The sequence below is a fragment of the Myxine glutinosa genome, chromosome 10 (genome assembly GCF_964187855.1).
Source record: "Myxine glutinosa chromosome 10, kmMyxGlut1.1, whole genome shotgun sequence".
In the NCBI taxonomy this organism is placed as follows: domain Eukaryota; kingdom Metazoa; phylum Chordata; class Myxini; order Myxiniformes; family Myxinidae; genus Myxine; species Myxine glutinosa.
The window spans coordinates 131,408,689-131,420,762 of record NC_136270.1 but is presented as its reverse complement, the minus strand read 5'-3'; the positions used below and the strand labels follow the sequence as shown (position 1 = coordinate 131,420,762).

Here is a 12,074-nt window from a genome sequence, read left to right as displayed (position 1 = left end):
TGACTGAGTTGACCTTTGACCTTTTCACCTCAAAAATAGTATGTTTCCGAATCCAATGGGGGCATTGTGCAATTGCTATTTGATCTTCAAGTCAATCGGATAAAAATTGATGATTTTGGAAGTTTGACCTTGAGTTGACCTTTGACCGTTTGACCTCAAAAATCGTTAGTTTCCCTATTTAGCAACTCAACATGCAATTCATGGGCTGGAACTTTATCGAGCTAGTTCATGCAATAATTTGAAATTTAACCAGGGCCCCCCAATTTGAATTTAACCAGGGCTCGTCAGAGCCACAGTTGCCAACGTTTCTCAAAAGACACCCTGGGATCTTTAATGTCCACCAAGCAACTTGATTGCTGCGACGGACAGGTGCCAGGTTTAAAGTCCCACCCGGCAGAATGTGCACTCCACCTGAGCGACACCAGGGTGAAAGTTCATTATTGGTTTGGGAATTTAACCCAAGGAGACAATTCGATGGTGGGTGTGTTACCTCCGGGGCATCCTGTCGGACATTTTCTGTTCTCCTTACTGCTCCATCTAAAATGGCCCAAATTCACCTCGCATCCCCCCACAGCCTTCAATACACCCCCTTCCCCCAATCCATATTTTCTTTGTCTACACTCTGCAGTATTCTTCAGGCCAAAAATGAAGGGTTTATGGAATGTTTGAAAAACCACCGAAGTCCTCAGTACAATTTTCCTTGGAGAGTTTTCAGGAGATAAGAGTAACATAACCGAGACGAGACGTATCAAGTTTCTTTGAATAAGTAAAAATAATACTTACAATGGATCCAGCATAACCTGGAAATCCTGGCTCTCCCTGAAATGAAAGGGGACATTTATAGTCTTTGACATACATGTTATGCAAACCGTTAATAACGTCATTTTAATTAATTAATTTTCGATTCCATGCATTTACCGATTCCCTGCATTTACCGATTCCATGAATTTACAGATTCCATGCATTTACCGATTCCATGCATTTATCGATTCCATGAATTTACAGATTCCATGCATTTACCGATTCCATGCATTTACCGATTCCATGCATTTACCGATTCCATGAATTTACAGATTCCATGTATTTACCGATTCCATGAATTTATTGATTCCATGCATTTACCGATTCCATGCATTTACCGATTCCCTGCATTTACCGATTCCATGAATTTATCGATTCCATGAATTTACCGATTCCATGCATTTACCGAATCCATACATTTCCCGATTCCATGAATTTACCGATTGCATGCATTTGCCGATTCCATGCATTTGCCGATTCCATGCATTTACCGATTCCATGCATTTACGGAATCCATGCATTTACCGATTCCATGCATTTACCGATTCGATGAATTTACCGAATCCATACATTTCCCGATTCCATGAATTTACCGATTGCATGCATTTGCCGATTCCATGCATTTGCCGATTCCATGCATTTACCGATTCCATGCATTTACGGAATCCATGCATTTACCGATTCCATGAATTTACAGATTCCATGCATTTACCGATTCCATGCATTTACCGATTCCATGCATTTACCGAATCCATACATTTCCCGATTCCATGCATTTACCGATTCCATGCATTTACCGAATCCATGCATTTACCGATTCCATGCATTTACCGATTCCATGAATTTACCGAATCCATACATTTCCCGATTCCATGAATTTACCGATTCCATGAATTTACCGATTCCATGCATTTGCCGATTCCATGCATTTACCGATTCCATGCATTTACGGATTCCATGCATTTACCGATTCCATGCATTTACCGATTCCATGAATTTACCGAATCCATACATTTCCCGATTCCATGAATTTACCGATTCCATGAATTTACCGATTCCATGCATTTGCCGATTCCATGCATTTACCGATTCCATGCATTTACGGATTCCATGCATTTACCGATTCCATGCATTTACCGATTCCATGAATTTACCGATTCCATGCATTTACCGATTGCATGCATTTACCGATTCCATGAATTTACCGATTCCATGCATTTACCGATTCCATGCATTTACCGAATCCATGCATTTACCGATTCCATGCATTTACCGATTCCATGCATTCACCGATTCCATGCATTCACTGATTCCATGCATTTATCGATTCCATGCATTTACCGATTCCATGCATTTACCGATTCCATGCATTTACCGATTCCATGCATTTACCGAATCCATGCATTTACAAATTCCATGAATTTACAGATTCCATGCATTTACCGATTCCATGAATTTATCGATTCCATGCATTTACCGATTCCATGAATTTATCGATTCCATGCATTTACCGAATCCATGCATTTACCAATCCCATGAATTTACCGATTCCATGCATTTACCGATTCCATGCATTTATCGATTTCATGCATTTACCGATTCCTACCTTCTTCAGGTGATATTGACTTTGCAATTTGAAAATAAACATTTTAAAGCCAGATTTCAACACGAGTCGGGCACTCGAGGCAAACCTTTCTGAGGTTTGCGGAATGTTTTCGAAAGTTATAAAAAGCTCAGTGCGCAAAGATTCCGAGGGTTTAACCTTGTCTCCTTTCGATCCATGTATACCGATTGTGTCTTGTCCGTCCACGCCCTGGTAATAGATAGGAGAAACACAGCAAATCACGTGTTGTCAACACAGCAAATCACGTTGTCAATCTCACTTTCTATCATGAGTGATGTTTGCGCCATGCAGCAGGTGTCAGAGTTGTCCTGATAACAACACCTGTATTTACGCACCTGCATATCAATGCAGCCTTGGCAGATCTGTATAAAGGACTCGAGCATTCCTAAAAGATGCATTTTAATAATTGATTGTAATTTGTCGTGAATTATTAATCATTCTCCTTCGTATTAAAGATAGGGTTGTGTGGTGGAGACTGGACCCCCAGAGATTGTCGGCTCAAATGTGGATAACACAATATTTGGATTCCAAACTTCTGAAAATCCATCGAGTTTCAACAGAATTATCAAGTTGGCACTGAACTGTCACCAAAACTCAGTTTGCTCACGAATCTTCTTCAGGGAAGAGCACGCCCATGCTTTGGAGTTTCACCAAATGCCCTCGGCGCATTGCTACGTCAGCACCAAATTGCTGTCTGTAAGGCAGTGCCACCAACCCGAGACCCCTCACTAAATTTGAGAAAAGTTTCCACAATATTGTTCACGAATTTCGATTAATATGTCCAGGATTCGCTGTCCTCCACCCAACACTGGTGGCCATTGAAAGTTGGAAGAAGCTCAGGGTGCTGAAGGGCACCTTTGGACCACCCACCACATTACAATTAGCCAGTAATGGGACAGGACCATCAAATAAGTCACCGATGAAAGCTCAGGGTGCTGAAGGACATCTTTGGACCACCTACCACATTACCATTGGTAAGGAATGGGACATGACCATCACTGAAGTCACCACTGAAAGCCCAGGGCTTGAAGGGCACCTTTGGACCACCCACCACATTACAATTAGCCAGTAATGGGACATGACCATCACAGAAGTCACCGATGAAGGCTCAGGGTGCTGAAAGACATATTTGGACCACCCACCACATTACCATTGGTAAGGAATGGGACATGACCATCACTGAAGTCACCGCTAAAGGGCCAGGGCTTGAAGGGCACAAGTAGATTGCCCGATTATTTTTTGCGGCCATCCTTCAAAGGAGAGACCTCAAATCCCATATCCCAGGCCCATATGGATTAAAAGCCTGACGGAATCAATCAGGATGCTTGTCATGTATTTTCATTCCACCCCATTAACATGGTCTCTTCATCACGGTTCTTGACAAATCTTCTCTTGATTAGAGAATTACATCGTTATTTATTTTAATTCTTCATAATGCATTGATTATTTCAAAAACTATTGATCTGAATCAGAATTTACTTTTACTCGTGCGCTATCCTGCTGTAATGGCTTACCGTTCCAGCACGGGGTCCAGGATTTCCTGCAACTCCTGGATTTCCTTCCAGACCAGCAGGGCCCTGCCACAAAGGGAACAGAGAACAGAAGTTTGTTATTAACGTAGATACTCAATGTTATGTACTGGGACCAATCTGGTTGATATACATCAATGTACAGCTCTAGCTTGTCTTGAGCAGATCATATCTCTAAGCTATCCACCAAAGCTGACCGTGACCTCAAAATTCTCTGCAGGGCCACGTCCTCCATCTACCAACCTCATCTCCATCTACCAAACCTTCATCTGGAGTCATGGAATATAGCTCTCCATTGTGGACTGGTGGTGCTGCTTCCCAACTTGCATGTTTTCAGCTCTTCAAATGTAAGACCATCCTTGTCATCGTTTTCTCATGTCAGGAAATCACATCTCAATATCTGCGTCTTGCTCACCTTATGTCGATATGGGGGTTTTTGGGGGGGTTTTGGGGGGGGGGGGTTGGGGGGTTTTAAACCAGCTTTATTCTGATCTTGCGCCTCTTGTCCTCTCACCTCTATGCCAGTCCCTGCCTCTCCAGGTTGACTCCAGTTCCTTTCCTGCCATTCGTCCAAACTGTGCTTTTCTATCCTGTGGAATTGCCTTCCCAGGTCCGTTTCCTCAAGTTATTCCTGCCATGATTTCAATCTAGGGTCCACCGACCGTTTCCACAACTGATTTTGACTGCATCAGATGATACCCTGCTCCCATCGTTCTCTTGCAATTCCTTCTCCTTCTGCTGTGGTATATCCATTTGTTGTTATCATAATATTTTCCCTTTGTCCCAACTTGTTTGTTGATCAAATTCCCCCTGTTATACTTCATCCCCCCTCTGTTGCACTGCTCTTTCATATACCTTTTTATATACCACAATGTTTACATGACGTGCTCACTCTCATCATTATCCGCTTGTTACATTTGTGAAAGATCAGGCAGAGGAGGGATGGTTGTGAAACATCTTCAGTTACCTTTCTTCCTCGTTTTCCTGGCTTGCCATTATCACCATCTTCTCCTCGTAGTCCAGCCTTCCCCTGCAATCAGAGAGAGGGTAATATTATCTCTCCTTGATAGTAATCTGTTCATGTAATCAACAACATTTATGGAAAAGGAAACAAATCGTTTAAAACTGTTCATTCAGTTTCAGGGAGTTCAGGGAGTAAAGAGATTTCTAAAACAAGTAGAGCTACTTTCAAAGTACACCACACCCCCATGCCAAATAAAGAAATCAAAAGTACAGATACATTCAAAGTACACGGCGCTCCAATGCCAAATAAATAAATAACATATCCTCCATTATCAGGCATTATCAGCAATATTATCAGGGAGCCTTCATCGATGGCGATTCTACAGTGGAGCACATGGAGATGGAATTGGGAGGGAGCGGGGTACAATAAATGATTAATTAATTGATTAATTCTGTATTTAAAATAAATAAATAATCGTAAAATAATTAATTTCTTAATCAATTGGCTAAAAGCATACAGTACCTAAACCACCAGTGTTTCATCCAAATCTGTAACTTAAAAAAAAAATTCATTCGTTAATTGATCGAAAACATTAAATAATTCATCGATTGATTGATTAATCAGTAAATAAAAAATACCCTTTATCGCCAAATCACTTGGTCATTGCCGTGTCCAAATATCAGGTTCCTAACTCAAAAGGTGCCTGAGATATTGCCCAGATGAGAAAATAAATAAATAAGTGATTAATAATGAAAATAATTAAATAATAATGCTAAAATAATTATACTATTAATTAATTTGCTAATGGATTACCTAAATCACCACCATTTCATCCGAATCTGTAACTTAAAAATTTGTTTTTATAGTCATTACTCTATAAGTTTATAGTTTATAGAATAATTAAATAATTAATTGATTAATCAATAAATAATGAATCAATTAATTGATGAATCAATAAATCAAAAATATCCTTTAGAGCCACATCACTTGGTCAATATTGTGTCCAAATATTAGCTTCCGAGCTCAAAAGGTAGATATTGCCCAGATGAGAAAAAAAGATTAATAATGAAAATAAATAAATAATAATCATAAAATAATTAAATAATTAATCAATTGGCAAATAGAATACATAAACCACCACCATTTTATCCGAATCTGTAACTAAAAAAAAAAAAGAAGAAGTCATTAATTAAATTAATTAATCGATTAATTGATTAATCAATAAATCAAAAATAGCTTTTACAGCCAAATCACTTGGTCATTGACATGTCCAAATATCAGCTTCCTAACTCAAAAGGTGCCTAAGATAATGCCCAGAAGAGAAAGGAAATATATAAGTCCTTAATTAGTCGATAATAATAAAGTAACTCGTCAATAAATTGATTAATCAAAAGACAAAAATATCGTTTTTGACAAAGTACTTACTCACTATTGTGCCCAAATTTCAGCTTCCTAGTTCAAATGATGGCTGAGATATCGCCCGGACAAACAAACAAACAAACAAGAAAAAAAACAAGAAAGAAAACAAGAAAACAAACAACCAGAGTGAAAATTGAGTACTCCATTTCAGTGTGCGTCATTGCCAAGTCCCCTTCGGTGCCCGGCAATGACGTTTTGCAGTGCCTGGAGATGGCATAGGAAAGGAGCGGTGTACAACAAACAAACAACCAGAGTGAAAACTGAGTACTCCTTTTCAGCGTGCGTCATTGCCGAGCCCCCTTCGGTGCCCGGCAATGACGTTATGCAGCACCTGTAGATGGCATAGGAAAGGAGCGCTGTACAACAAACAACCAGATTAAAAACTCAGTACTCCCTTTCAGCGTACGTCATTGCCGAGCCCCCTTCGGTGCCAAACAGTGACGTTATGCAGCGCCTAGAGGTGGCATAGGAAAGGAGCGGTGTACAACAAACAAACAAGAAAACAAACAAACAAAAAAGAAAACAAACAAACAAGAAATATGTCATGCATAGCACAATACTTGTGAAATCCTTAAAATAAGTTGTTGGCCCATGTTGATCTCAAAAATAGTTGGTGGTTGAATTCAGTTGGCCGATATGAAAATCCCATTGAAATTCCAAGTCAATCGGATGGAAATTGAGGATTTTAGAAATTTTAAATAGTTGTTGACCTTTGGTCTATGTTGACCTTTTTGCCTATGCTGATCTCAAAAATAGTTGGTGGTTGAATTGAGTTAGCTGATCTGTAAATCCCATTCAAATTTCAAGTGAATTGGATGAAAATTAAGGATTTTAGAAATCTGAAATTGTTGTTGACCTTTGGCCTATGTTGACCTTTTGACATTTTGACCTCAAAAATATATAGGATTTTGTCGGATCACGAACTCTTCCATTTGGTGAAGTTTCGTGAAGATCGGTTTCAAATTGTGACCTGTAGGTAAGTATAAGTGAGCGGACAAACAAACACACAAACACACACACAAACAAGAAAGAGCAATCAGAGATTGCAGGGCCTCGCCAGGATATGTTTGTAGTTTGTGTGGTGTTTATTACCTTCGCAAAAGCGGAAGGTTATGTTTTGATCGCTGTGTATTTATTTGTATGTCTGTGTGTGTGTGTGTATGTTATTCGCATAACTCAAAAAGTATTCAACCGAATTGCATGAAATTTGGTGGGATGATTGGTTATTATACGGGACACATTTGATTAGATTTTGGGAGCAATCGGGTCAAAGGTCAAGGTCAAGGTCACGAAAAGGTCAAAATCGTATTTTTGTTGTTCTGTTCCCTACACTCCCATGCCAAGTACAGAACAGTAGCTGCGGCGAAGGTATGCGCTCTACCGAGTGCCCGTTCTTTACCTTCGCAAAAGCGGAAGGTTATGTTTTGATCGCTGTGTATTTATTTGTATGTCTGTGTGTGTGTGTGTATGTTATTCGCATAACTCAAAAAGTATTCAACCGAATTGCATGAAATTTGGTGGGATGATTGGTTATTATACGGGACACATTTGATTAGATTTTGGGAGCAATCGGGTCAAAGGTCAAGGTCAAGGTCACGAAAAGGTCAAAATCGTATTTTTGTTGTTCTGTTCCCTACACTCCCATGCCAAGTACAGAACAGTAGCTGCGGCGAAGGTATGCGCTCTACCGAGTGCCCGTTCTAGTTAGCTGCTGTGTTTGTGGTGTTTATTACCTTCGCAAAAGCGGAAGGTTATGTTTTGATCGCTGTGTATTTATTTGTATGTCTGTGTGTGTGTGTGTATGTTATTCGCATAACTCAAAAAGTATTCAACCGAATTGCATGAAATTTGGTGGGATGATTGGTTATTATACGGGACACATTTGATTAGATTTTGGGAGCAATCGGGTCAAAGGTCAAGGTCAAGGTCACGAAAAGGTCAAAATCGTATTTTTGTTGTTCTGTTCCCTACACTCCCATGCCAAGTACAGAACAGTAGCTGCGGCGAAGGTATGCGCTCTACCGAGTGCCCGTTCTAGTTGATGACATGGATTTATGTTCAATCCAATATGGCTGCTGAACCATGTGACCAATGACGTCATTAATTTAATTCTCCCATATAATTTTTGTGTAAATCATGCACAAGAAATTTCAAACTGATCGGATCAAGCATTCTACTTGTCTAATTATGACATCATAATGAAGACTCCGATGACATCATCATGAATATAATTATGTTGTTCCCTATGAGGGATACTTGACAATGAGCCAAATTTCATTTTTCCCATGGAGCGGTTTCAGAGATACAGACGTGAAAATTTCTTTGGTTTTTCCAAGATGGCACCCGTAACACATGAGCTATGACGTCATAATTATTTTAAAAATTCTACAGGAGGGGCTCCTATCGTGAAAATTTATTAGCAATCGGACCAACGGTTATAGAGAAAAGCATACTCGTTCTGTGCGAACAAACAGACAGACAAACAAACAAACAAACGGACCCAAATGCAATTCCCTCTCCTTTGGCGAGGGTAACAAACAAATACACAAACTGGAGTGATTGATCAACATACTTGCAAAAAAAAAAAATTTTGCCAAGTAATAACGCACAAGACCAACCAATATACTTGAAAAATCTTCGATTGTTTGTTTTCTTTTTGTGAAAACAAACACACAAGAAAACAACCAGAGTGAAAACTGAGTGCTCCCTTTCAGCACGTGTCATCGCCGAGCCCCCTTCGGTGCCCGGTGATGACGTCATGCAGCGCCTGGAGATGGAATAGGGAGGGGCGGAGAACAATAAAATGGGGTTCGGCCATAAGGGTAACCAGACAGCAAGATCTGAGATGACAGTTATCACATTGTGGTTGCACAAGCAGGATAAATAAATTAAGCCAATCCGCTAAATTACCTGTGAACCCATGATAAGTAAGTTAGACTATCCTACGTCCACCATTGAGATGAGATAGGTACAGTAAATTTTCCCTGGAGGTCAGTATACCTTCGGTGTTAATGGTGGCTTTCATTAAAATATTTGAGCGTGATACCGATCTTTGTTCATTTGGAGTTGAATGGGATTCAAAATGGGAAGGTGCCCTTTGAATTCCCTTTTCTCAGAACTAGGTGAATGTTTGATAGGCCAGTCTACCTCTCAGGAGCTCGTATGTGATTTGTGTATTCCCCAACAAAATACAATTAGTAAGACAAGCAAAACACTTCTCCACATAATAGAAGAGTCACAGGAAAGTTAGCAGCTCTCATGGCAAACAGGCCTAGAGCCTAAACCTGCACATGACCAGATAAAAGGTTGCATTTGATAATTTTCAATATAATTGGGTTTCTTGTAAACACTCTTCCTCCAACATCTTCAAACCCGACAGTAAAAGCTTTTCTCCTGGTCCTCAAAATACTCAACCCTAACATTCCGAGCTTGGACATAACCCGGAAAGACATGTACACAGACATTTTCCTTTGTTTAGGAAACAAAGTCGTCAGATATTACAAATCCTGATGGAGAACGATTTACAATCAAATTCCTGCTCTTTTGCAGTTGAAATGAGAGAATTAGAAGATGGAAAATTTCTTGGAGGAGCACAATTCCTTGATGCAGATATCTTATCCTGAATAGATTATCCTGAATCTTTCGTACAATTGACAGTAATTTGAAATAATTAATGAACGTTGTTCTTGTAAATAGTCTGTCATAACTATATTGTATAAATCCACAAAGTAGGAAGCATGAACCTTTCCAGGATGGACTTCACATGTTGGAGGGATATCAGGGTTCTTCCAGACCATACCTTCTCACTTACATTTCAGATTTTAATTGTCCTGAGCTACAACTTGGCAAGCAATGCTTTTGGATTGTGTACATATACATGAATTTTACTAGAACGGCACTCTTCGACGTCACGACGTCGACTTATATACCTCCGCCCCCATTATTACCTCATTATAATACTTGTATCAAGTTTGATTTAAATCCATTCAGCTGTGCCCAAGTTAGCACATTTTTACCTGACATGACATTTGACCTTTGACCTATTGACCCGAAAATTCAATCAGTTCATGTTTACATCATTATACATACCTGTACTAAGTTTTAATTTAAATCCCTTCAGCTGTTCACAAGTTCTCACATTTTTACCTGACATGACCTCTGACCTTTGGCCCTTGACCTCGGGACCCCCAAAATCTAATCAGTTAATCTTTATATATCATTATACATATCTGTACAAAGTTTGAATTAGATCTCTTTAGCCATTCTCAAGTTATAGATCTATGACAGACTTTGACCTTTAACCTTTGACCTCTTGAACCCAAAATCAAATCAGCTAATCTTTACATCATTATACGTATTATACATCATCTTTATACATACCAAGTTTGAATGATATCACTTCAGCCATTCTTGAGATATAGACCTATTACAGACTTTGACCTTTGACCTTTGACTTCTTCACCCAAAAATCTAATCAGTTCATCTTTACGTCATTATACATACATGCACCAAGTTTGACTAAGATCCCTTTAGCCGTTCTCAAGTTATCGCGGTAACAAAAACCTATCATGGAGGGATGGAAGGACGGATGAACGGACAGACAGCAGGACAGACAGCCAGATGGACAACCTGAAAACATAACTCCTCTGGCGACTTCATCAGCGGAGGCATAAAAAAAAAAAATATAGAGTTCCGTCCACCCGGTCTGAATCCGGCAAGTTGTCTTAATACGAAGTCCAAATTGACCCAGCGTTATGCCGATGAGGTGTCGCACGTCGTATGCAAATGCTGCTGAGGGAGCTCGACCTGCGTTGCGATCCAGGTGTACGGTGTTGATTCACCGCCATCAATAACCCCTCAATGGGCTTTCCTTTAATCACCAATGAGGACCAGCTCTATCAGGATTCGCCTGAGACCAAATCAGTTTTAAAGAGAAAATGGCATGGGAAGGGAAAACGCAAGGAAGCAATAGCAATCAATGGTAAAACACAAACCGCAAAACCCACTCCTGATATGCGTACCTAAAAACCGACCATGGAATGGGAATCCTGAAATAACTGGGCCCTCAGACACACCACGATAGATAGACAAAGCGGGTAATGACAAGACAATAGAGCTCATTATGGGTGCTTTTAAAATGCAAGTCCATTTTATTTTATGGAATATGCTTTTACAATGGAATACTTTTCATTGAAGTCTGTTCTACATTAGATAATATTCCAGCAAATCATCAACTGTAAATTCAATGAAGACAGGAGGAAGGAAAGGTGTCCTATTTCATCAGAACAACTCCCGTTTGGATGTGATATCATTTAAAAGGAAGACTACAATGTTTATTGTTTAATGACGTCTTGGCTGGATTGAATAAAAAGTGATTACAAACTCACGATTGGGCCTCGTTTGCCTCTTTCCCCATCAGGACCAGGATTACCGATTGGTCCTTGTTCACCCTGAAAAAAAGATCCACGAAAATGATTCCAGGTTTCCATTTGGCTCCTACAGTTGAGCATTACAAAATGACTCCATGAGGAACATCCAGGCAGACAAGTCAAAGGGAAAATTGAAATTACATTTTATTTATATTTTAACATACTAATACGTACACCCTAACTCTACGGGAGCGGCAGGAAGGGTCAGTCATTCGTCTGTGGGATATATAGATTACAGTAGATCTAGGGTCAGACCTCAAGAACATCGGGGGTGTGTTCGTTTACCAAGTTTCTTATGGAGAGCTCAC

General features: G+C 39.8%; 1 protein-coding gene across 4 annotated transcripts in view; it reads right to left on the bottom strand.

The window, feature by feature from the left end:
- Positions 1-12,074, bottom strand: part of LOC137433372 (collagen alpha-4(VI) chain-like) — a 282,309-nt gene that overhangs the window by 85,371 nt on the left and 184,864 nt on the right. For all 4 annotated transcript variants that reach the window (XM_078786122.1, XM_078786124.1, XM_078786123.1 and 1 more), the window contains exons 27-31: positions 11,725-11,787; positions 4,922-4,984; positions 3,940-4,002; positions 2,564-2,614; positions 784-819 (exon numbers count right to left, since the gene is read on the bottom strand). In XM_078786122.1, coding sequence (XP_078642248.1) covers positions 784-819; positions 2,564-2,614; positions 3,940-4,002; positions 4,922-4,984; positions 11,725-11,787 — 276 coding nt within the window. The remainder of the gene's footprint in view (positions 1-783; positions 820-2,563; positions 2,615-3,939; positions 4,003-4,921; positions 4,985-11,724; positions 11,788-12,074) is intronic.